Source organism: Cygnus olor, chromosome 2 (assembly GCF_009769625.2).
Source record: "Cygnus olor isolate bCygOlo1 chromosome 2, bCygOlo1.pri.v2, whole genome shotgun sequence".
Classification (NCBI taxonomy): Eukaryota; Metazoa; Chordata; class Aves; order Anseriformes; family Anatidae; genus Cygnus; species Cygnus olor.
In genome coordinates this window covers 29,289,802-29,316,439 of record NC_049170.1, presented here as the reverse complement: position 1 = coordinate 29,316,439, position 26,638 = coordinate 29,289,802, and the positions used below count along the sequence as shown (strand labels likewise).

Genomic DNA, 26,638 nt, shown 5'->3' with positions numbered 1-26,638 from the left:
GACAAGTGTCTGATGCTTTTCCTAATTAATATATTTGCTCTGGTGATATCTGTTCTGGTTGTACAACTTGTGTTTCTGAAGCACATCCTGATGATGATTTCTTTCTTCTTAATGTGTGTCATCTGGGATATCTTCCAGGGAGAGATGTCTGGGAAGCCAGGCTTTCACAGTCACTCTCTGCCTTGAGATTACAGCACTGGGTTATTTGCGTTTCTCTCATCCCTGTTCTGTCCTCTCGCTCTCTCCAGCTGGTGTAAATGACTGCTGCTGCCTCTCAGCGCAAGATAACCTGCTCAGTCAGCTGGAGCCCCCTGCGGACAGCTGTCTCTCTTTTAGCTGATGGAAAACTGCAACTAACCGCTGAATGGAAGAGTGTGGAGCAGCAACCATAACTAGCAAGCAGCCGCTGCGGCAAGAGCGAGCAAGGAATCTATTGTTCCCTAGTGTTAAACAGTTTTTCCTTTTCAACTGGCATGCACAATAGGAGGAGAGAGTTTTCCAGTCTGCATCTCCCCATGAAGAAATTCTGAAGAGGGGAATATTATTTGAAGAAGGTTTCACGGTTGTGCTTCAGGCTTTGGATGTGGAAGCAGGCTGCTGGAGGAGGCATGGGGGTTGAGCGAGGGGAGCGCTGCTTTCCCCCGTGGTCCAAGGGTTTGTGCCGTGCCAGCCCGCTGCGTGGGAGTTCTTGTGGGTTCTGCTGGTGGGAGCCTGGGACGCTCGGGCACAGAGTGAATTTCAAACTTCATCTGTGTATTTGTGGAAGACCGGTAAGTAAGGATGCTACAACTAACATAGCAGCAGTATGATTATTTTTTGTTGTAAGTAAGCAGTAACCTTTCTGTGTGCTTTGTGTATGTGTAGAGAGAAAGTTAAATCTACATTAGTAATGTTTACTTGCAGGATTCTAGGAAAACAAATTAGGTCACCTTCCAGTATTTCACCAGCCAAGCAAGTAAGGCAATTAAAAAAAAAAAAAAGTGACTCTGTCATGCTGTTATTGGGATCTCATGTATTTTTGAGTCGTTTGATGTTTTTCATTTTATTAGTAGCTCTGTGTTGTATGTGAATAGCAAGGTCAGGGACTTTAGTGCTTGCTCACAGTGGAAAGGAACATTTGTTGCAGTTGGAGTTAGCAATGTTAACAGTGCTCTAAAAATATTGACACTTCACAAAGAAGATGTAATGCAGCATGTCTAATCTTTATGCTCTGTGCCTGACATGTAATGTATTCAGTGTGGTAATTGATGGGGAGTTGGGTTTCTTAAATTTAGGTTTGTTGCACAGTATATAGGACACATGAAAGCTAATGATGGATAGGTGAAATAATCCAACTGATGCCAGATTTCATAACCAAGAGCCAAAGGCAAATAGGCTATGTGGATTCAGCACCACACTAGATAGCTAATTTCCTCTACTTTGGTACTAATGAGTTAACGTGTCTGTTTTAAAGATTGCGTAGTCATAACACTGTTCCAATCTTAACTTTGCATTAAAACCAATGGGGAATTTTCCTGTGTCTGTCAATATATTACGTTAATTCAAAATTTTGATAATGAGGACTACATATGTTTCAGTTCTCTAACATAGTATAACCTTCCTACATAAGCTTTCCAAAACTCCTCTAGGAAATTAAAAAATTTCAAGACAGTAAATACTTCACACTGACTTTGGCAGTTTTTTTTTTTTTTGGCATGTTGCTAGGAACAAACCTATACAAAAAGTAGAGTTTTGTTTAAGACATGCTTTTCCATTAAGGGGTAATCTGATAGAAAAAGAGTGTGCAAATTCATTATTTGTATGAAAAGCAACTTTGAGAAGACAGTATGTTTCCTGGATGGAGGGCCCCAGCCTTCTGAAACAAAAACAGATCAATTCACAATTACAGTGATATCCTGAATTTTTTAAGAGGCTCCATCTATTCAGCAGCTCAAGAGGAGATTTAAAGGAAATTCATCTAAACAAGAAGACAAGCTTTCCAATAACGCTAGAAAGAGAGATCTGAAGAAGGGAAAATCCTTCACAACTTTCTGCTGAAAGATGGGTAGACCAATGACGCTGATGACCCTTTTCTTTTCTTCTTCTTTTGAACGACTGACAAATACGAAACATAGTTTCAATTCTATTAGAGTTTTGTAAATGTTTGCTACACGCTTAAAAAAGAGATCAAATACGTACGTAGGTTTGTAGGAAAATACAGTGATAATAATAGCATTTTCGTAAAGCGTTTTTGCATTTAAAACTACGTTGCTAGGCAAGCAGTAGATTAAACTCCCAGCGTGTTATTATGTCTCCATTTAATAGATTGAATTTTAAAAGGTTAATAGTAACTTGGTTGAGAATAATAAACAACTGTAGTTAACTAATACTTATGAAATGACTGCCAATTTGCTAATGGAGTAACTTGGTTTACCTTGAACATAGCACATGTGTTCTGAAGTCAAGTCAGTTAAACTAGCAAGGAGGAAACTGGGTTGGCTTTTGTTTCCTCTGCCTTTTCTCTCCTTCCTTAAAGAACTTTTGTTTAGAACAGATATAATTATGTTTTGTAATGAAGAGCTAGTTTTTCCTTTAAGCTTTTCTTCTCTCTGACCTTTCTCCTCTGTTTCACCCACAATAAGGAATAGGATAAGCATGTTCTCTGCACAATTTTAATATCACAGCATCAGTGATTTGACAATAACATGATGAAAACCAAGTCAGAGTGGCGCTTTTCAAACAACGAATGGCAAGGTAGGAATGAATAAGGGGAGTGCTTCAGAAGACTATATTTGGCTTCTAATTAAATCTTTGCAGTCCTTTTCTTAGTTGTTCCTTTGTGTTAGGAAAAAAAAAAAAAGACTTTCTGAATTTTGCAGTGTACTTTCATTTACTCTTACACTGAGGGAGCCTTTACAGGTAGCTTAGCCTGATGAATCTAAGTTATCTTTGTGCAGAAATGGTCTAGGTTTAACAAAATGTATTGCCTTTCAGTTCCTTGTGTTTTTATAAAACTAGCTTAGGTTCTGTATGGTGAGAGAGGAAACAGAGTAGCCTTTAGGAAGGATTTGAACTTTCTTCAGTCACATGACAGGCTTTTGGCTGTAAGGCAGCAATATACTGCTTCATTTGGTTATAACCTTGTTGCTTTGGGGACTGTGTTTCTGTAGGAGAGAACTGGGACTGCCATGCATCTAGAATGCCTGCTAAGGTATCTTTTCAGCCTGGTCAGGTTGTTCATTACTGTCTCAGTCTGTTCTCTCTCCCATTCCCCCTCCTTTTTGCAAGAAAAAGATGGAAATTATGTGATGCCCAGATCCTAGACAGTGATCTGGAGTCCTCATGTACTGAAGGTCTCAGTATTTTTGTTTTAAGGTTATCACAGGTATTGCACTAGCCTACTGTTTATCTTCACAGTGTTAAATGAAATGTGTTTTGTTTTGATAGCAGCAGATCTTATTTCATAATTAAGGTTATTTATTTGGGTCTGGATGATACCAGTACAAGAAAGGCATGGGCATACTGGAAAGAGTACAGTGAGAACCACCAAGATGATCAAGGGACTGAAGCACCTCTGCTATGAGGAGAGGCTGAGAGAGCTGGGACTGTTCAGCCTGGAGGAGACAAGGCTTGGGGGGAATCTTATCAATGTCTATAAATACCTGAAGGGCAGGTGCAAAAAGGACAGAGCCAGGCTCTGTTCAGTGGTGCCCAGTGAGAGGAAGAGGCAAACTGGAACACAGGAGGTTCTGTCTAACATCAAGAAGCACTTGTTTACTGTGCAGGTAACTAAGCACTGGCACAAAAAGGTTGTGGAGTCTCCCTCCCTGGAGACCTTCAGAAGTGGTCTGAACATAGTCCTGGGCACCCTGCTCTACGTGTCCCTTCTTGAGCAGGAGGTAGGGATGGAACAGCCAACCTCCAGAGGTCCCTTGCATCCTTAACCGTTCTGTGATTATTTTTTTTTTTCCCTCATTTGTGGGAAGTTCTAGAAAGAGGACTAGAAGAAGTGCTCATCAGTGATCTGAATGTATATCCAGCATGAATCTAAAGTTCAGCTAAAGTATTAGAGGGGATAATAAAACTGAACTGGACAGTAGTGAGCTCATCCAACTGAGACAATATTTTATCTTTTCTTTCTGTGAAAGAAACATAAGTCAAGGCTAAAATTGTGTCTAGGAAATTGGCATGATTGTGTGTGTGTATGCCCTTTGGCACCTGTTATTAGTGAAGTATGTCCATTTTCTTGAGAAACATGCTACTTTTGTTATTAAATTTAGTTTGGCATTAGTTATTGTAAGTGACTTGAGTGTGCCTGATTTTTATTTCTAAAGATTTTTTGAAATAATGTCTTAGCGTATGCTGCTCCATGACTTCTAAGCAGGTTTACTGCAGTGTGTTATTTTAAGAATGGCCTGGAAAATAATCTACAGGGGTTATGGAATTTGAGTTATGACATTTTCTCTTATAAAATAGCAACTGTGATACCTGGTACAGGGTCTTGATACTTGATTTTTGGAATGGGGATGGGATGAGGTCAGGGGCTGTTCTTCTAATTCAAATTTCACATTTGTTTTGAACCTTTGAAAACCTCTCAGGGGTAATGACTCTTCCTATCTATTACTATTCTGTAAAAACCTGAGGAGAGTATACTGTTTAACCCTCTTGGGGTTTAATTACTTTCAATTCAGCATGGACACTGTTGTGAACAACCTGCTTTGGGAAGGGAGGTTGGACTAAATGATTTCCAGAGGTCCCTTCTAACCTCCACCATTCCGCAGTATGGATGCCATCACAAAGTCACTTCTACTTCTCCAGCTGAAAGTGTCTTGAAGTTTTGACTGTCATAAATTTTTGAAGTTTTCATCTCCTATGAGAATGGGTATTTGCTTTTGCACATTTATGCTGGAATTATGGTGTATGAATGGATCTCCAGTGTATTGTATGACATTGAGATGGATATAGTTGATAACAGTTACTAGTCTTTAAACTTTAGATTTCTTGCCAAACATTCACATTCCATACTATGCAGACCCTGTATGTGCATTTTCTTCGGATACAAATAGACAGCTGGCTTCATTTTCCTGGTCCCTGGGCAAAGCCATCTAGTTTTTTAACATAAACTAAGGCAAAGTATCCATCTGTGCAGAATACCTGGCTCTGTATGGCAAAATGAAGAAACAGCTAAATTACCAGAGTTGGGTTGTTTCGTCTGTCTGCTTTATGACTTGAGGTGGAGAATTGCGGTCTTTAACTACTCATCAAACAGAACTTCTTGTATTGAGAGGCAGTGATTCCTCTGATGTGAGGTGGAGCATTGGAGTTTTGAAGTTGAAATAATTTTTAGCAACTAGTGCATTGAGCTCTACTGTTTATTAATAGTTATGTGAAATGGAGGTTATCTCTGTTTCCTGAAAAACATGCTTGGTGTACAAACTGGGGGGGATCTGTATAGGAGAAACTACATTGTGGGGGAGAATAAGCACATTTCTGTGAATTGTGTTGTGAATGACTCGTGGCTAGATGTTCAATGTAACAATGATGGCTCACAGTGTTTTAAAAAAAATGTAGAAAACTGTTATAAGATGGTATGGGCAACACAAATGTTCGTGGATAATACAAAACTGGTAACTGCATACAAAACACAGTAAAGCTGAAAGCTTGATGAAACTTCCATGAAGCATGAAAGATTAAGAAAGTTATAGTAAAAATGGGATGAGTCACACTTTCATTTTGAATACTTGTTGTGGGCCAAGAACACTTTAACACATCACTAGTGATAATGATAATCAAATGATCTATTTCAAAATGTAAATTTCTCTAGATCATTTGGAATCCTTGCTTCCACTGAACAACCTGTTCTCTTCATCAGTGGATGCCCTTCTCAGAGCTGACTTGAGTTGTAATGAATGGTTTGTCAGTTCAGGTAGTGCACTGCTACGTTGAACTTGAAGGCGTTCTTGAATTTTTTGAATTTCATTATTATTGTACCCTAACTATCACAAAGATCTATTGAAATGTTTCTTTGTATGCAGCCAAAGAGAGAAAAAATTCTGTGCCATAATTCAGTATAAGCTGCTGCTGTTAACTTCTATTAAATGTTATTGTTTTTCTTTTTTAAAGTGATTTTTTTCATATTCAAGAACAGATTATATTCTTGCTTATACCATCCCCATAGGCTAAGATTTTGATCTCACTGTATATTTTGCAGTGAACAAAGTGAGGAGTGTTAATTCCTAAATAAATATTTCCATAGTTACCACTCTTTCAAAACAAGAAGATGCATGTTTCTTCTTGGTTTGTAGTTTCATGATGCAGATGATATATATGCTATTTTTTCACACACTCAAGCACAGGTATTTCTTGTCACATCAAATTCTCTTTTACTTCTACCCTGTACTTCATTTATTTATTTTTTAAATCAACTGACACTGTGATCTGTGATGTGCTGTCAGTGTTGGGTGTATTGCCTGCCTACAGGTACTAATGTAATTACTGAAGAGTGCACAAGATCAGCAAGGTTCGATCACATTGTAAAATTGCTTCTTCCAACAGTTTGAAGTAATGCACGTTACACTCTTGAAGTGGAGATATCGTTGAGTTGATATCTCTGGAATAAGATAAGTCATCAGAAAAAGTCCAGGAGGTAGTGCCTTTACAATCGCTGTCTGTTTTAAAGACTATTGATCAAATCTCAGATAGTATAATCAGTATAGGTCTGCTGAATTATTTGAGCTACCTACTGTTGTATGATTATGACGACTTGGTCTTCTCTGTACCAATTGCTGATGGCTGTTTTCCCTTCTTGCCAACAAACCATAGTAGAAATTTAAATACACTTTCTGTAAGTAACAGTGCCTTTTTAAAATTACAGGTATAGAAAATGTACAGAATTAAGGGTTCTACTGGGGGAGTGGAAGCCCAGTGTCAAACCAGTGTGCCATGTGGTTTCTAGTGGGACTAGAAGGTTGTTACAAACTCTGCTAGCTAAGGGCTCTCCTTAAGCTGTTTCTGAGCTTTTTCAGCACCAACATCTTTGTTTGACTCTTCTGTGCTTCTTGGGAGGAGGACTGTGCAAGGACATCTTTATTCACTTGAAGACTATGAACAGTTTTTTTCTTGTCATTTCAGGATGTTACTGATCTTATAACCACATAATCCTTCTTCACTACTTGATAGGAACTCATCATAAAACCCCTCTGATTTTTAACCTGTGTTAACATTGGCTTCACACTTAGCCCAGAGAGAACACACCCTCTATACTGTTGCATACTTATCAGGTTTTATGATGTTACGCATTCCACGGCCCAGCTCTTTTTGAAAGAGTTTGGTGCCAGAAGTGGAGTTGGAGAGAAGGGGGCTCAAAATTGAAATTACTCATCCAGCACCTTTGATGGGTAACATACCTAAACTTCACTGAATAAAATGTTCATTTCATTTTCCATATGTCCCTAGGACTGTATTTATTGCTGCAGGACTGAGTGTTCCTAGCATGTACTCATATGGGGGGGGGGGGAAATGACAGGTCAGGGAAAGCAGAAGTCCCTCCTAGAAGTTCAGTCCAGCAGGCATTTCAAAATGAACTTAAATGTGCAGACAGGGATGATCACAAGGGAAGAGGGAGAGAAAATATTAACTAACAGCTCTCTGATTAAAGCATTTACCTTTCAAAGGCTGTATCATCAACTTGTTTGTTGAGGGTGTTCCATCATGTAGCAGAAAATATCCCCACGTTTCAGCATTGTGGCTTTTTTTCTTTTCAAAAGTAGACTGAAGAATTCTGCAGTAATCGCAACTAGAGACGAGAGACAGATAAGCCTATGTCAGTAAATATAAAAGTCCTGATTTTAAAGAGATTACAAAGAAATGATCTGAAGAAGCGGATTAGATGTGAAGACCTAGGGAAATGGTGAATGAGAAAAGATACTTTAACTTGAGGCCTGACTGACAGGAAGGGAATTCACGTGGTGTCCCTAGTGATGATGAAAGAGAGCAATGAGGATATCTCTTCAGTGGAAAATAGATCTCTAGTTATGATACAGTGAATTAGAGTTCCTGCCTACACATCTGTGAGGATGGAAAGAGGTCAAAATTTTTAAATTATTAACATAAAAGGTGGCTTTTGGGCTTCGTCTTGTTTATTCTCAGGCCTTCAGTTACAGAGTAAGTTAAATGGAGTCTTAGTAAAAGCCGCATTTCATCTGCTTTTCAAAGCATAAAAATTGTTCAAACACAATGTGTTAAAGATGCATCATTGACTTAAATATAAATGATCCTCTAAGACTGAATGTGGTTAAGTGTTGGTTACATATGCCCTGTATAAATTCATATTAATTAGGATTAAAATTTATTGCTTTTATTGCATTCTGTAATGTGTACCTAAGCAACCTCACTGTTTACTGTCTGTCTCCCAATTAAATCTGACTTTTATTTAGTCAAGGGGTGAGGGGTTGTCTATGACTTGAATAAGGAAATACTCATTCTCTTTAGACATGTTCATCATTCTTGTTCTTTGGACTCATTTATGAATTAACCCTTCAGATTTTTTATACAATGGAAATTGGACAAGGCAAGTATTAAGTCTTTGATCAATGTGAAAGGTTTTTAGTGCAGCCTAGCAATGAAACATTTGGCAGAGATGCAGAAAATACATACTTCAAGAAAATTATTTAAGTGCTTTTTAGTAATGTATCTTTATTTAACAAAACCAAATTAAATATTTAAGTAGTGATTGGAGGAAAAAAAATGGATTTTTTTTTCCAGTTACTTTACCATATCTGAAATACGGAAATAGATGGAAGTGTGGCTGATATTGTAAGCCTCTTCTTAACATGAAGAACTCGTATGCTCTGGGCTAATGGTAGACTTCAATTGCAGGATAGCATTTTCAAGTTGTCAGAAAAGCATGAAATGGCAGTGGGTCATGTTGTACTGGCAGCTGAGAATGTCTGGATTGTTTTTAGCAGGTGCCCCGGAGTGCTTATGCTAACTGGATAAGCTGAATCCCTCAGTTTATGGGGATACTGGAATAAGAGAAGCCCCCACAAGCTGTAGGTTGTTTCATTCTAAGGCTGGCTGCTCTAGTGTTGGGTTAAATCTGTTTATTAGTATCTTATAGTAAAGGATTTAGCTTTACAAGATCTAGCTCTTTTAGTTCCCAACTCCACTTGATGTTGATGTCTTCTTTTTATAGTGTTCATCCACTCACTTGTTCATATCAGAAGCATTTATCTTTTAACAACATAACTCCAGATTTAATAGAAAGCCCAATTCCCATAGTATAAAGGTTAGTATTCTGAAAGACAAGTAATTTATATTTTGACATTTGTCGTGGTGTAAACTAAATTGTGATTCAATTAAGTACGTAGCTGAGAATTATTTCTAGTTTATGGACAATACATGTATTTATTTTGTTTATTGAAAGTCCTTTACTGCATTCACAAGTTTCTTCATTATATACGTCTTTTTTTCTTTTCCTACATTCCTCTGTTGGTCCACAAACAAGGCGTCTCCAGGCCTAGGGAGGCCTCCCTCTCGTAGGCCCTCCTAGGGAGGCCTCCCTCTCCTAGGCCATGGGGAAATTCTTTTCCTGATTACTTGATTAGTCGAAATCTCTCTTTCTATTGTGTTTCTTTATCTTAGACTAATGAAGCTGAAAAAAAACATTGTGGGTTGCCTAGGTGGTTTAGGTTGGTTAAAGATCTGTTTGAATTCAGACTGACAGAATTGAAATACTCAGTTGTGTTGCATGGAGCCTCAGAGGAGGTACTGGAATGGCATAGCCTAAAGTTGAGACAACAGTAGTATTATTGACTTGGGATTTTATTTATTTTTTCAATCTATTTCTGTCTAGTGAGGCAGTAATAATGTACTGAAATAATAGTTACTAAAATAATGGAAAATTAGATGAAACATATCCAGAAACCTTCAAAAATCACACTAATGGGTAGAAGTTATCCTTGTTCTGAGCTGTGAATTTCCCTGTGAGAAAAGACAAGGTCATACTAGGAAGTAGGATTTTAAATGATCACAATTAGCATAGCCATATTGTTCTGGTTATTAAATACAAGTCAAACAAAAGCTAACGTAAGCAGTTTTGTTACAACTATCAGAAATTAAACTCCCCTAGCATTTCCATTATTTACCACTTTCATATGAATGCTATACAACGTTAAACATACAGGTGCCTGGCATTTCAAACAAAATCCAAAAGGCATATACTGTGTCAATCAGTGCGCTCTCAGCATCAAATAGCACCGTGCCTTTTGGCATGGCTGACATTTCAGGTTGTCAGTAGACCACAGTATCTTCTTTCTTGTTTTTTCCATTTTGTGGGTGTTCCAAGATTGTTCTGGTATTTTTATGTCAGTGGAATAGAGCAGAAAAAAATGGTGTGCTTGTGTGAGCTTAGTGTCTTTAGACATAGTCCTTACTGGCCCAAGTAGAGAATGGTGTTGCTGGAAACAGAGCTAGCTTTCAAACATCCAAATCCTGGTAAGAGTTTTCCATAGGTATTTTGAAAGAGAGAATGAATAAATAACTGTTCTGTGTAGACTGTTTATATTGCACCGTTTTTTTGAGGATATTAATTGGAAAGGGTTTCTAATGTGATGAGATGTACTTAAAAAATTAATGACATCTCCTAAGCCAATGAGAAATTTCTTAATGAGATGTTATTAGCTTCTACATCCTGTATTATGCAAAATGAAATGTTTATATTACTGAGCAATAATGTAACTCTCCCTATGTGTGTTGGGGAATAGCTATTTTACCCGAAAGCCATTAGAGAAATAAAGAATAGAACAGAGAGAGATTGTTTTATAATGACTTGTGTTTGTACAGTGCCTAGCACAATTGAATTCTCCTCAATTGCTGGTGCTCCTGTGTACCACAGCTTTATACAAAATGATATAATTAAGACTTGTTAAAGAGGCTGTTTACAAAGATACGAAGATAACTTATTAATAATTTAAAAGAACATTCAAATAATTTCAAGTGCCACAAATAGTCTGAATAGTACAATACTCAAGATACCGTACTGGAAGGTAGAACAGGAGAAAACTGTTTTCAGAGGAAAACAATGCTAGGAAAAACCTTTGAAGCAGTTTTGTCTATGCAGCATTTCCAAAATGCATTGTTGGGAGAAAAATGTTTTCAGCAGAAAACATTCCTAGAAAGAGATGTTTTTACATGTTACTTAGCATCCAGGTGGTGTTTTCGTCTATCCCTACATTGGCAGGGAGGGGTACAGAGAGGACACGGAAAGCCCACCTGATTAACACGTGGCTCAGAGGCTGGTGCCAACACAGAAATTTTGTTTTTTTTTTTTGACCATGGGGCACTTTACTCGGCACCTGGCCTGATGGCTGCAGACGGGTCCCTAACTCTAAGGGGAAAACGGATCCTAGCCCAGGAGCTGGCAGGGCTCATTGAGAGGGCTTTAAACTAGGTAAGAAGGGGGATGGGGCTGAAATAAGGCTTGTTAGAGGTGTGCCAGGGGGAACAATGTCAAGGCCGGGGGAGAAGGCAATGGCCCAACTGAAGTGCATCTACACTAATGCACGCAGCATGGGTAACAAACAAGAGGAACTGGAAGCCATCATGCAGCAGGCAGGCTATGACTTGGTTGCCATCACGGAAACGTGGTGGGACCACTCTCATGACTGGAGTGCTGCAATGTCTGGCTATAGGCTCTTCAGAAGGGACAGGCAGCACAGAAGGGGTGGTGGTGTGGCTCTCTATATTAGAGAGTGCTTTGATGTTGTGGAACTTGAGGCTGGGACTGATAAGGTTGAGTCTCTGTGGGTTAAGATCAGTGGGAAGGCCAACAAGGCAAGCATCCTGGTGGGGGTCTGTTATAGACCGCCGAACCAGGATGAGGAGATGGATGAGGAGTTCTACAGGCAGCTGGCAGAAGTTGCAAAATCGTCAGCGTTTGTTCTCGTGGGGGACTTCAACTTCCCAGACATATCCTGGAAGCACAACACAGCACAGAGAAAGCATCTAGGAGGTTTCTGGAGAGCGTGGAAGATAGCTTCGTGACGCAGCTGGTTAGAGAGCCTACCAGGGGAGGTGCCCCACTAGACCTTCTGTTCACAAACAGTGACGGACTGGTGGGAGGTGTGGTCGGGAGCTGTCTTGGGCAGAGTGACCACAAAATGGTAGAGTTCTCTATTCTTGGCAAAGTCAGGAAGGGGATCAGTAAAACTGCTGTCTTGGACTTCCAGAGGGCTGACTTTGGGCTGTTCAGGACACTGGTTGGCAGAGTCCCTTGGGAGGTGGTTCTGAAGGGCAGAGGAGTCCAGGAAGGCTGGGCACTCTTCAAGAAGAAAATCTTAATGGCTCAGGAGCGGTCTGTCCCCACGTGCCCAAAGACAAGCCGGCGCGGAAGAAGACCGGCCTGGCTGAACAGAGAGTTGTGGCTCGAGCTTAGGAGAAAAAAGAGGGTTTATAATCTTCGGAGAAGAGGGCGGGCCACTCAGGAGGACTATAAGGATGTTGCGAGGCTGTGCAGGGACAAAATTAGAAAGGCCAAAGCTCATCTGGAGCTCAATCTGGCTACTGCCATTAAAGATAACAAAAAATGTTTTTACAAATCCATCAACACAAAAAGGAGGACTAAGGAGAATCTCCATCCTTTACTGGATGCAGGGGAAACTTAGTTACAAGAGATGAGGAAAAGGCTGAGGTGCTTAATGCCTTCTTTGCCTCAGTCTTTAGTGGCAAGACCAGTTGTTCTCTGGATACCCAGTACCCTGAGCTGGGGGAAGGGGATGGGGAGCAGGATGTGGCCCTCACTATCCACGAGGAAATGGTTGGCGACCTGCTACAGCACTTGGATGTATGCAAGTCGATGGGGCCGGATGGGATCCACCCGAGGGTACTGAGAGAACTGGCGGAGGAGCTGGCCAAGCCACTTTCCATCATTTATCGGCAGTCCTGGCTATCAGGGGAGTCCCAGTCTACTGGCGGCTAGCAAATGTGACGCCCATCTACAAGAAGGGCCGGAGGTAGACCCGGGGAACTATAGGCCTGTTAGTTTGACCTCAGTGCCAGGGAAGCTCATGGAGCAGATTATCTTGAGTGTCATCATGCGGCACTTGCAGGGCAACCAGGTGATCAGGCCCAGTCAGCATGGGTTTATGAAAGGTAGGTCCTGTTTGACAAACCTGATCTCCTTCTATGACAAAGTGATGCGCTTGGTGGATGAGGGGAAGGCTGTGGATGTGGTCTACCTTGATTTCAGTAAGGCTTTTGACACAGTTTCCCACAGCATTCTCCTCAAGAAACTGGCTGCTCGTGGCTTGGACTGGCGTACGCTTCATTGGGTTAAAAACTGGCTGGATGGCCAGGCCCAAAGAGTTGTGGTGAATGGAGTCAAATCCAGTTGGAGGCCGGTTACTAGTGGAGTCCCCCAGGGCTCAGTGCTGGGGCCGGTCCTCTTTAATATCTTTATCGATGACCTGGACGAGGGGATCGAGTGCACCCTCGGTAAGTTTGCAGATGACACCAAGTTAGGTGCGTGTGTCGATCTGCTCGAGGGTAGGAAGGCTCTGCAGGAGGATCTGGATAGGCTGGACCGATGGGCTGAGGTCAACTGTATGAAGTTCAACAAGGCCGAGTGCCGGGTCCTGCACCTGGGGCGCAACAACCCCAAGCAGCGCTACAGGCTGGGAGATGAGTGGTTGGAAAGCTGCCTGGCCGAGAAGGACCTGGGAGTATTGGTTGATAGTCAGCTGAACATGAGCCAGCAGTGTGCTCAGGTGGCCAAGAAGGCCAGCAGCATCCTGGCTTGTATAAGAAGCAGTGTGGCCAGCAGGTCTAGGGAAGTGATTGTCCCCCTGTACTCGGCTCTGGTGAGGCCGCACCTCGAGTACTGTGTTCAGTTTTGGGCTCCTCACTACAAGAAGGATATTGAGGGGCTCCAGCGAGTCCAGAGAAGGGTGACGAAGCTGGTGAGGGGTCTGGAGAACAAGTCTTACGAGGAGCGGCTGAGGGAGCTGGGATTGTTCAGCCTGGAGAAGAGGAGGCTCAGGGGAGACCTCATCGCTCTCTATAGGTACCTTAAAGGAGGCTGTAGAGAGGTGGGGGTTGGTCTATTCTCCCACGTGCCTGGTGGCAGGACGAGGGGGAATGGGCTAAAGTTGCGCCAGGGGAGGTTTAGGTTGGATATTAGGAAGAACTTCTTTACTGAAAGGGTCGTTAGGCATTGGAATGGGCTGCCCGGGGAAGTGGTTGAGTCGCCATCCCTGGAGGTCTTTAAGAGACGTTTAGATGTTGAGCTTAGTGATATGGTCTAGTGGAGGACTTGTTAGTGTTAGGTCAGAGGTTGGACTAGATGATCTTGGAGGTCTCTTCCAACCTAGATGATTCTGTGATTTCCACATTGGCAGATTTGGCAGTCATCCCTTCTTCTATTTGCATGTAACAAAATTCTTGTTTCAATTTAATAACAATGTGGTTGATTATCCTAAAAGATCACTTGGATTATGTAAACAGGTTTTGCTTGTTTTGCAATTTTCTCCTGACTCACTGGATCAACTGTTTATTGCAATGTATTTTGCCCTGTTTTATTCTGTTTTTATAGATTTACTTGTGACTTTTGCTCAAAATAATGCAGCTTTATATTACAATGCAAGTATTGTATTCTGTAGGTGTCTGCAAAAAAAAAAAAGTCGAAGAAACACTGAGTGCTGTGTGTTTTGGTTCAGTTTTACTGCTTCCAAGACACCATTACTTCAGCACATGTGTAGTACTTGCCATAAGCAGGGAAAAAAGGATGAAATGAAAGAGATTGGGATATTTAGGAAAGAGGAAGAAACAAGTTACAGGAGTGAAGATCAAAATCATGAAAAGCAAGGGCAAGCAATCAGCAGCTACTTTCTGTCAATACAAATATTTAAAATAGAATGTGAGATTAAAATCTCAAGGGACTGAGAGAATTAAGGCAATTACTACGTAAACTAATACAAATATTTTTAACTAACACAAGTTTTCTAATGAATCTGTCTTTAATCTATTTTCTTAGGACATTTCCAACAATATGTGTGTGTTCGTTCTTCCATGTATAGATACTATATCCATACATTGCTGTATGGATCCAATGGCACTGCCTTAAAATATGAGTCTTCAGACCTAAGTCTTCAATGTCTGACTGAAAATGTAGCACATCATGAATTTGTGGTCTCATCTAATAACAGAAGCATGTTTTTCATATACCACTAACTTATTTTAAGAAATTTTAGCTTTGCTGTTGCTTGCTATTATTAACAGGAATACTTTGAAGGCTGTCATTGAAACCACTTTTTCTTCTCTTGTAACCCTAAATGAAAGTCAAAGCATTGCTTTTCAGACAGCAGTATTGGAAAGACCAACTTGTTCCTGTGAGACATGTTTGATGTCATGCAAAAGATAATAAAAGGAAGAAGAGGGGAGTGATAAAGCAGCTGAACATGCAAGGAAGATTTGTAGTCTTTAACTTGACGTGGATGAATGGCTTGTGGCTCTCCAGATTTCAGCTTGATTTATGAGCATGAACACCTTGGGTACCCGAACCATAAAACTAGGAATTTCAGGTTATTTCTGTACCATGTGTTTGTAGGGAGCTGCAGAAGTACATTGTACTGTTGGTTTGGATATGCTTTAAAAAGCTTATGGTGTAAATCAAGAGATGAGTATATGTACAGATTATAATTGAGACTTCGTTTCTTTTTATAGCACAGATTTGAGCTATTTCTCAGATGTGCTATCAGTTACACTAATAGAAGTAACTAAATTCATTATTGTTGTTATAGGGATATAAGACAATTTTTATTTTTAGATAGCAACATTTTTGTCTTTTTTCTGATACTTACTCTACAAGAACTTTATATTGTTCTGAGGGATGTTATGTAGTAAATATCTACCCTTGAAAATATTGAATTTGCTAGGTTAAAGTGCTTCAGAATTTCTCTTGAACGGTGTAGTGCATAGTTTCTCTCTTAATACAAAAGTAATGGTCTCTAAGGATCAGGGTTCATAAACTAAAGCTTAAATTGAGTAGTCAATATTTTTACCTTTTGGATGCAGAAGTACTTCTTCCAAAATGGTTATGTTTTTTTTGTTGTTGTTCTTTTCAGTTTGACAGACATTTTTCACCTTTTATGTAAATGTTACCACTTGAGAGAGAGTTATTATGGAAAGGAAAGATAAAATACATTAAGAAGCTATAAAACAAAGATGTCCTTCTTTCTTTGTAATGAATCAGTAATACACTGCCTTTTTTGTTATTTTTTTATTGAAAGTATTTAAAATAAACAAGTTACCATTGATGAAGGTTTACTAAATGTTTAGAACCTTTCAGAACTAGTTTAATCTGGAAAGGGGAAAACAGTTTAATGAATAGCACATGGGGGGGAAGATACTACATAAAAATTGGAGTTTAGAACATCAAAGATAGATGGCAATAAAAAAAAAAAATTACATTTATGTTTTATCACTTTACCTGTGTCTGAAGCTAATAGATGCAGAGTTCGTCTCATTTGCAATAGTTGGTTATAAGCAAGGAGTCCATTGAAGTAGTAGTGTTGCTTTGGTTTTGAATTTTTAAAGATGAAGAAGGCTCCCTGAAGAAAGAAACTCATTAAGAAAGCCAAGGGCTTTTTGGAGAATATGTTCAGTTCAGGGTGGCTTTTTGTTCCTCACTTTGTATGTCTCAGAGCACACTGCAGCTTCTAATGAAAAAATAATGCAGTTCATTAATCTGGAAAAACTTCTGAAAGTAGCTACATTTTCACAGTATTCTGGGAATTAGTTTGAACATAATTGGTTGGATGTCAATATTAAAAAGCACTCTAATGAAAAAGGAAATGCTCAACTATGATAGTTTGCTGCTTCTGATGAAAAATTAATGAGGCTGAATCATTACCCTTTCTCTTTTCTTTCTTCTCAATCTGCCACGTCTTTCCCAATCTCTACTTTACACTTACTGTAAATATTTTAAACGGTAGGATTTCTATCACTGTAATTGAAAGACTACACTATTGTCTGCATGTTGCAAGTATTTTATAGCTGTTTTGCTTTTTTATGTAATCCTCTTTTTTCCCTTCGTGACTAGATTCCTCAAGAGAGTATTTGTCAGCTGTCATGCCCCTCAGCTATCACTTAGCTGAACTGTGCTTAGTGAACTCTAATCTTTCTTGATAAATCAACCTATTAGTGTTGTGCCAAGCAACACAGTATCTGCCATTTACATAATGGTTCCTCTAGTTGCCTTTAATGTGACTCTTATCTTCTAACTTCAGGTTGAGAGTTATTTCCTTCTGAGATGCAATGATTGCCCAAATATGTATAACATTCAATTACAGAGTTGACTGTTAATCAGTCCTTAATAAGTTATATAGCACATGGAAGCTGGATTTGTCCTGGAGAACCCATTATAAGGAAGGAAGGAAAAAAAAAAGGAAAACAAAAAGCCACAGAAACACACTGGGCTCTTCACTGAGAGGGTGGCCAAGCACTGGGACAGTGTCCCCAGGGAGCTGGTCCCCAAGCCTGCTGGGAGTTCAAGAAATATTTGCACAATGCCCTCAGATATATGGTTTGATTTTGGGTGGTCCTTTGTGGAGCCAGGAGTTGGATGCAGTGATCCTTGTAAGTACCTTCTACCTCGGGATATTCTATGACTATTGGAATGGGGCCTTTACTTGTTCGTACAGTGTTTCCATATCAGTTTGATGATATGCACACTAAAAAATAGTGTGCATACATGTTTTAATACTAGTTGCAGTACAGATTGTTGGGTATCTCGAGTTGCAAAGGGATTCAACACTGTAGTCATATAAGAAATGAAACAGACTAGTTCTTTAAGATGCAGTTTTTGTATATACAGAGGTTTTAAATCTTTTTTTTTTAATTTTAGTAGATATGATAATCCGTAACTCCTCACCACAATGTCTCATCTGACATGTATTAGCTCTTCCGTATAATATTCCTTTCATATCTCAGTGCTTAATAGATCTTATATTGAGATGTTTGGTCCCTGTGAACGGTGTCTGTGATAATTGCTCATTCATAACTTCTCAGAATTCTGGAGAACAAACCGTGCCCATAGTGCCATAGGCCCCTACCTGCAGCAAGAACATTAGCTCACCTTTTGGTCATCTTGTACTAATGAACTTCCAAAGAGAAAAATAAGAGAATTTATTTTTTCCTCATGCTGCCAACATCTGAGAATTTTTATCAAAACTAAACTACTGAAGTTAGAAAACAAATTCTGAACCATTTGCTGTTTTGTTAATGGTATTTTACATCTTTAAGTTACAAACCTTGAATGTCAGTCACACCGTGATGGTGATGCAAACCTTGATTTGAATTTTCAGCTGCAGTCCTTAGAGATATTTGGTGCTTCAGAAGACATTTACTGACTTTTCCAGAGAGCCTGCAGTCTTACAGATGACCTGGAATGCCAGATTAGAGCAAAGCTCTAAGTGCTTTGCTATGCTCTAGTTCCTGGGCTACAAGCCACCTTGTCACTTACAGTGCTCGTGATGTCATCATATATGTGACATTAAGAGATCATATCTTTTTCCTCACTTCATAAAAAGTTGATAAACTTTTATTATAAGTTGAATAAGCAAAGCGTGACACGTATCTACACAGTCTTTAATCATAGGAATTTTTTTTCCTAATTCCATTTCATTTAATAATTCTAATTTTACCCTTTTACTGTGGTCGAGAGAGAGGTATATCTGAATATTTCTAGCAGAACATATAGTGCAAATATATTCTCTTTTTCTATACAGATCACAATAACTGCACTTCTGTAGGATTTTTCCATTGAGAAAGTAAAATTTTACATGCATTTAGCTCCTATGATTTTAATGCCATGACTCAAGCTAATGCTTCAGTGAGTTCTCAATTCAGGAATGTAAGACTCAGAAGATTTAAAAAAAAAAACAAACAAAAAAAAAAACCAAGCTATGTTTTGCCTAGACATAATTTTAGGTGTCTACAGAGGAGGTACTTTTTTTAATACTAATATCTATACTAGATAATATTTTTATTTAATTTGAAAATTAATATTTGAGATGAGAAATATATAAAATCAGCTTCTTGTTTGTTGGATTGAAAGGGGGAATACTCTCTTTAAGAAGTCCCAAAATATTGCGGTGTTTGTTTTGCCATTATAATTTGTACTTTATGCCAAAGTTTGTTTTTTTTTCATTCAATATGTATTTTGTAGTATCACTTTCCTTAAAGTATTGAGCTTAGTGCAGGCAGCTCGCAATGCACTGATATTTCCTATGGAACATCTATTAAAGTTTGATATAGGTCATAATGATGAGACTCTTCCCATTGTGGTAACATCTTTTAAAACTTTATTTCTTCTTATGTCATTGCATTTACCTCTATTGCAAGAACATCCTGTAGAGCAGCTTTCCAGAAGCTCATGAACTTTCATTTTCTTTTCAGTTTTAGTTTGCGGAATTTGTATAAATTGCGTTCATTTATATAATTAAGAAAATAAATTTTAAAAAAAGTCATTACCGTGGTTACTAGCCATGATAGAACCTAATTAAAAAAGAAAGTCTAAAATGATTGTCTTGATCTTATGTCCTTTTCAGGAGAATCTTAGCTAATATATATATTACTCATTTTGGTTTAGTTGAGGAGTAGCACCTAATCTTTCCAATAAAAGAATGAGAAGCAGAAGATGAAATTGAGCTAGTTCCTGAGAAAACAAGAATTTCCTCTCATTTTGGAAGATTTTTGAAAAGGTTACTCCTTTATTCCTCAGAAATATGGGTGTCTGTTAAAGTTGCTTCTCTAGCATAATGTCAACATAGGTTTAGCAGGCAGGCTTAGTAAAATGGAGTTTTGGATTAATGTAGATTGTTTTAATGCTCCTTTTTCCAGTTAGAATAAAAGCTGTATTCTTTCAGTTCACCTTTCATCATACCATCAGGAAAGTTGTAGGTTTTTGCTAGTTCCTGTAGTTGCTGCACTTTGGCTGATGGTTTAAGATTTTGAGGAGGAGTTGTGCATTTTTTTTGTCTCTAACCTATTTCCATGTCCTTTCTGCATCTGTCAAAATGGTTCTATTTCTATAGAACTGAAGTAATGAAAATAGTATTTACTCATGTGGTTCTTACCACCCCTAAGGTGAGAAAAGTAATTTTAAACTTCTGTACAGTACAGGCAAAAAGGAATTTACTCCTCATGATTGCAAAAAAAATCTCAAATTTTTTGAAATCTTGTGAGTTCCATTGGCCTGGTTGACTTTTGTACATCTGCTGTTGGAAGTGATTTTGTATTTAGAGAGAGCTTTTCATTATTATTCCATTTTGAAGCAGAGAATGTCATGTGTATTTAAAAATAACTGGTGTCAGGAAAAGTTTCAAAACAAGAATGTTTTTGTAAAGTATTTAATGGAAAAGCTTTCAAACTGAAATTTAATTCATGGTAGCCACTTGTGAACAGAGGCAATTTAGTATGATTCTAAGCTTTTGCTTTTATCTGCCTTAATAATGGTGCATCAATCTTCAGCATTGATAAAGATACAATAATTGTTCCTAGCAGCATGAAAGCAATGCCCACTTTAATTTTAAAGGTCATGAATGTGCAATGTTTTCACGAATTAGTAATTAAGCTTTTTTGAAAAATTTGGTCTTTCTTGGTTTTGTTGAATTTTAAGTTCATTCCATATTTGATTGTGTCCTTTAGCTTTTCAGTACAACATGCGAACTTCAGCGATGTTTTTACCACAGGGATAGAGGGTTGCACAAAATGTAAAATGAGCATATGACCATTTTTCCAGCTTTATAACTGCTTCCAGTTTCAATTATATTCATCTTCTCCAAGTAGCTAATAAGATTTTTATTTTTTATTTTTATTTATAAACAAGAAATTGAGTGACTTGTTTGGACATATATGTAGTATTTCTTTTTAGGCCAGTGCAATTGAGTTTCTTAGTTTACAAATTATTAAAGTCTATTCATTAATGTTTGTAAAAATACACTTCACCAGTGTGGTCTGGTACTCCTGTTTTAAAATATTCTTAATATTTTTGGTGATTAAATAAAAATAGCTTCTTGGAAATCCTTATACCATCATGACAATGCTATAAAATTATTTAATATAGTTTTCATTGCTGAAATATTTTGCTGTTTTTACACTGTCAGATTTCTGAAATCCTAACAGATTATTGAAATTTAGCAGATGGCCCTAGACTTGATCCTTAATCACTAAACTTAAACTGAAGGTTGGAATTTATCTGTTTCATTCTTAGCTATGGAATAGCAGTGGGACAGATGGGTTCAGCCCTGTTTGTTGCAAGTACAACACATAACATCTTTGGAGCAGTAAAATCTGTTGTGAAATAGAGCTATCACCACTATAATCTTGTGCAAAAGTGTTAATGTCATTTAAAATACTAATTTATCAAAAAGACAACTTCGTTTCACTTGTTAAGTAGGTCCCTTACAACTTTTAAGAGAAGCTCAAATAATCTTATGTGAGAAAAGGGAAGCTTAGCACCTGAGAATAAAGAAATAGTGTGTGGTTTTTGTTTTTAATTTGTTTGAAATGTATTAAGTAGATTATTTTATGTGGATTTCAACTTAGTTACCTATTGTGTAGTCTCTTTGTTGTGTGTAATTATCTTCATAACAACTTGAAGCAAACTGTATAAAAATGCAGACTTGAAAAATGTTGATGATTTCACAGTTTTTGTTTAAAACATCCTTTTATACATGCGAAGTCATAACTGCAAAAGAGGTTTGCCAGTTGTTGTTGAAATATATATCTTAAGGCTATCAGTACAATAGCTATATTGTCTTTAGCTTGATGGTAAGTGAAATTCACAGTACTAATGTTACTTTATTAGCATGTTGTTTTCATGCAAAGTTCTCTTTGTGCCAGTGTATTCTGCCATTTATCCAGCTGATTTGGTGATGGGTTGTTATAACTGCATCTCAGAATATACAGGTAATATCAAAATCTCTATAAATACATGTATCTGTCAGCCACTGCTAGCTTCTGCTCTTAGAGTAACCTTCCTTTCTGTCAATTTTTAAAAATTTGTTTGTATTTTGTGCTTTGCTGTGAACATATTTTCTAGGTAACAGATTTTAAAAAATATATAAATTTTTCTGATCAAACCTGTAATTTTCTGAGTGTTTCCTTTTTAATGCTGTGATGCAGTCAAGTATGGGCCTCAATTTTATTATCATCAATTTTGAGTGTTTTGGAGGGGAGAAAGAGTTATGTTGTCAGTGTTTGTATGTCCTGGCGTAATTCAGCTTTCTTCTAAGCTTCTGCCGCTGTTTGTGTCACAGAGAAGAATGTTGGCTGGCTGTTCCTGCTTCGAAGTGTAGCTTTAAATGATAGTCTCTTGACTAATTCCTGGTGTTCAGAAATAACACCATTTAATTGAATGAAAACAAAATAGTAATTCAGTGATTCTAAAAAAAAAAAAAAAAATCATCTTAAATATAAAATACTGAGTTTACCTGAAGTCTAAGCTTTTATTTTTGTATTTTGTGTCCTCTTCCCTAAACAAGGATTTATTAATGATAAATCATTTTGCTTTACTTATGTGTTACTATCAAATGGTATTGTTAGACCTTAATATTATAGGTGAGAGGTCATGCTAGGAATAAATAATTTAGAGCAAAGTAGGCTAATTATTACTGAAGGATGGATTTCAACCCCCTTCTTCTCCCCCCACCCTACCTCCCAAATACGCTATTCTGGATATTCAATGTTTTGAACTGCATTAGAAAAATATGCCATATGGTATTGCCTGTCTCTACTGATTGGATGTAATGCTGCAAATTCCTGAGTAGACGATACAGATTTTGTCTGTAAATGCTCAGGCATTTACTTTCAGATTTGTTGTCAGAGTGGATTGCCTAAAAATTAGGTTATGGTTTATTTGAAAATATGAGAGGGATCTATGGATATGGATATTATTTAAAAACATGTAATTTCAGTTAGCTGCTTGCAACCTTTTATGCTAAATAAAAGCACCACATGGTGTGGCTTTTTTGTGATGCATAGACCTCACTTTCATTTTGCAAAGACACACTTGTAGAAGTAATTATTTGTCTTTCAAAATAATCTATAAAAAACACTCCTTATAGAGTCAGTTGACATATATCATGGCTCTTTTTAATATAAATGATTAAAGTGTGTAAGTATTTCATACCTGAACTCTTCACGTTTATGGGGATTTTTACAATTACTCAATTATCTTCATTTCATTAAAATCATAAAATTATGTTAAATGATATAAACACATGCTTATTATGCAAGGTAAGGCTTTTTTAAGACTTGGAAGTAACTGGATCAAAATAATTATGGAATTGTTTTCTGTACCAAAGGTTCTATAGTACTTGTATTCATTTAACATTTCTAATAAATACTGCTTTTCCTGCATCTTGCTCTTTTATGAAAGCTGAGTCAGCAGAACTGACCAGTGACTTTGAGGGGCTGGGAAAAAATAGGGTATTTCCATATTCCTCTGAAAGCACCCAGAATCTTGTGACACAGAAAAATTTCAAGCTGAACACCTTAGCAGGTGGGGGTAGTTAGGTAGTTACGTTCTCTCGTGTATCGAGAATGTACATCTTCCTGTTGGTGGTTTTCTCAGTGTATCACTTACTTTTCCCATGACTTGATGAGACACTGTGCTTTTGTAAAGGTTCAACTCCAGGGTTCGTGGAAAGAATGTTTACTCTTCATTTGTAGCATATAGGACAGCATTTATAGTACGGTGAAAAACTATCCTGCGTAGTATCTACTTTTTAGTGTCTTTCTGTTCCGTTTCCTTTTCCCCCAGCAGATGGGTAAGAATTGGTGTTCGTTATGCAGTGGCCTTTGCTGTTGCTGCCTTATGGAGCTGTTTGAGTTCCCCGACTATTCTGCATCCACCATAGGATGTGTGGATGGCTTCAAACATTCACAGTCATACTAGTTCGTTGGGTTATTGATGAAATTGCTGTTCAGATCGGATGACAATTTAATACAGTATGTGATAACTGGACTGAATGACCTTTGCTGCAATTGATGTTGGCCTTTCTCCCTGTTAAGTGACCGCTCAATTTATCTAACTTATAGGAAATATTGTAATTGCTGAATGAACTGTCTTGGATGAAGATATCTGCCATTTGTCTTGAGAAGGTTGAGTGGGCACTAGCAATAAGAAAAGGTCAAAGAGTATGATTTAAGGTAGTTTAGATCTAGTGTTCTTTTTCAGAAGTGAAAGTACAGGATGTAACTAAGTGTCTAGCAGGGGTATTAATGGATCTGGTATAGGCAAACAAGTGGTGTAGAAGACTTGAAGTGTCACCCAAGAGTGTCAGTTTGTAAGTGTTAAACAAAACCAAAAGTTTTGGGCTTGTCTTCAGTTTTCACAGGTGATGTGTGGTAGTTCAGTTTTATTATAAAGTTGTGAGGGACCTTTAGTACGTATATAACTACTATTTCATAGAACAGAATTTCATAGAATTGAGAGACAAAGGTTTGTCTGCAGGGAAAATTGGTAGATATTGATCAGATAAAATGTGATCTATAGATGAATTTAGGCTATTTTCCAAAGTTCTTCTGCTGTCGGAGAACTTACCACATTCACATGGTGTTAAATACTGCTTCTATGCTGAATCACAAAAACATCAAAGGGAAATGAAGAGCAATCAATCTGCATGTTTTTCTTCAATATATATTGATTTAATCCATTAAGATTATTTTCTGTTTGATTATTCAGAATCTTGAAGTGTTTTAGCAGGGAATGGTTAACAGTGATTTTCTTTCCTGCTTTCACTGTTGACCTAATCTCATTGATTCATTGCTGCTGATCTATGCATACAGAGATACAGAAATTTACTTAGCATAGTATTTACTTAGAATGTTGCATGGAATGTTGTCTATTTACTGTAATGGTACTTTTTTCTCCTTTTTTCCCCCCAAATTTCAATATGACAAATTGGATGTCATTGTTTTGTTTTGTATTGTATTGTTTTTAAGATTTAGCTCTGTTCTAAGTACTAACCACAGCTGTGTGACGTGACTTCTGGTGGGTTAGCACAGTGACACTGAAATTTAAATGGATGAAAACATTGTTTCAGAGTTGTATAAGAGACCCAGTCTGTCCTAACAGGAGGATACTCACAACACTCTGCTCTAGGCATCAAAGCTAAGTGCTTAAGTTTGTTCAGAAGTTGATCTGTTTGGACAGTGGCAAGGGATATTCAATTACTTCAAATCATTGAGGTAATCTAATAAACATTTATTCATTTTTCTCCTGTACTTAATTAGGTAAATTTCAGTTTGCATTTCTTTGATGCATCATTGCAGAGAAGGGCTATGTTTACCCAGTTGTGAGATTTGAGTCTCATTTGGATTGGCTTGTGTTGACCTGTGTGAAATATCTGTAGGGAGAAATGTAGCCACTTCCATTTTTTCTCCATATCTTTGTCAATGGTAAGATAAACATGGGACACTTGGTCTGTATTTCAGAATGTTTTACTTAATTATAATTATACTTTCACTTTTTACATATGACTGTAGTCATCATTTCAGTGTGTGCCTACACATGCGCATATGTATGTTTGTTTATTTACCCAGTGCACAGTGTGACTTGATTGAAATTTCATTATGAACTTGTTAACAGCTAGGGTAAAGAGAGACTGTAGACTGTCTGGTTGTTAATTAGTTCCCATCAGCAAAATTATTAGCACAGTAGGTCAGAATAACTACTGCCAAATGAAAGCTGCAATAATCAGTACTGTATCTGGGTCAGAGACCAGTCTAGTCATAAATACTCTTGACTGCTTCGGCCTGGAGGGTGCAGGGCCAGAGTCAGCTGCACCACAAAGCTCGTGATTTAGAACTACTTCTGTATTGCTGATAAAAGTGTAGGCTGTGTATGAGCAGTAGCTGTTCCCTCCCCCTGCGCCAAGTTCTTGCTGACACGGTGAAATATTGCCCATCATCAGTAATGATCAAGCATGAGGCAGCGGGTTGCATAATGAATCGTCACCGCAGGAGATGTGTGCGCTGGGATGTTTGCTTTCAGAGTACTGCACTAATAAGGATCCCATTGCAGGAGAATAGTGTTCAGCAGTTAAAATGGTAGAAAGAGCATCAAGTGGATTTGAACTCACAAGCTAACAAATCTGTTTGAACTCTGGAGTGGTTCGCTCAAGAGTGTGTTTGTTTGGTTTTGTTCATGCTTAACTCAAAGAGAAAATAATTTACTATATTACACATGTGTATACCCATTTTTCTGAAAATGGACAGGATATCTTGAATGAAGAAATGTGTTTTGTGAAGAAAGGCAACAGGACCGAGAAACAGTCTTACTGATTTAGCTTTAAAATGTCTGTTTATGTGGTCACCTAACAGTAAAAGGACAGAAGGAAAATGGGGCTGGGGCAGTTGATATCTTACAAAGGTGGATCAGCAGTTTTGCCACTTTCTAAAGGACAGCCGTAATATTGCTCCATCTGGGAAGAAAACACCCAAAGATATGGTTCCCTTTCCTATCTAGAAGGAAACCATGAGCCAAGTTTTATCCTAGAAAATGTTGTTAAGTAGTGTCATGGGAAAGCAAAAGCATATTGTAGGTGCAGGTAGTTAATCTGAGGAAACACTTCACTGTTGAAAATACACTCATTTA

At 38.0% G+C, this 26,638-nt stretch overlaps 1 protein-coding gene across 1 annotated transcript in view; it reads left to right on the top strand.

The window, feature by feature from the left end:
* Positions 1 to 364: 364 nt before the first annotated feature.
* Positions 365 to 26,638, top strand: part of THSD7A (thrombospondin type 1 domain containing 7A) — a 205,442-nt gene continuing 179,168 nt past the window's right edge. Inside the window, 3 exon segments of the mRNA XM_040550373.1 lie at positions 365 to 411; positions 552 to 693; positions 695 to 770. Of these exon segments, the coding sequence (XP_040406307.1) occupies positions 365 to 411; positions 552 to 693; positions 695 to 770 (265 nt within the window).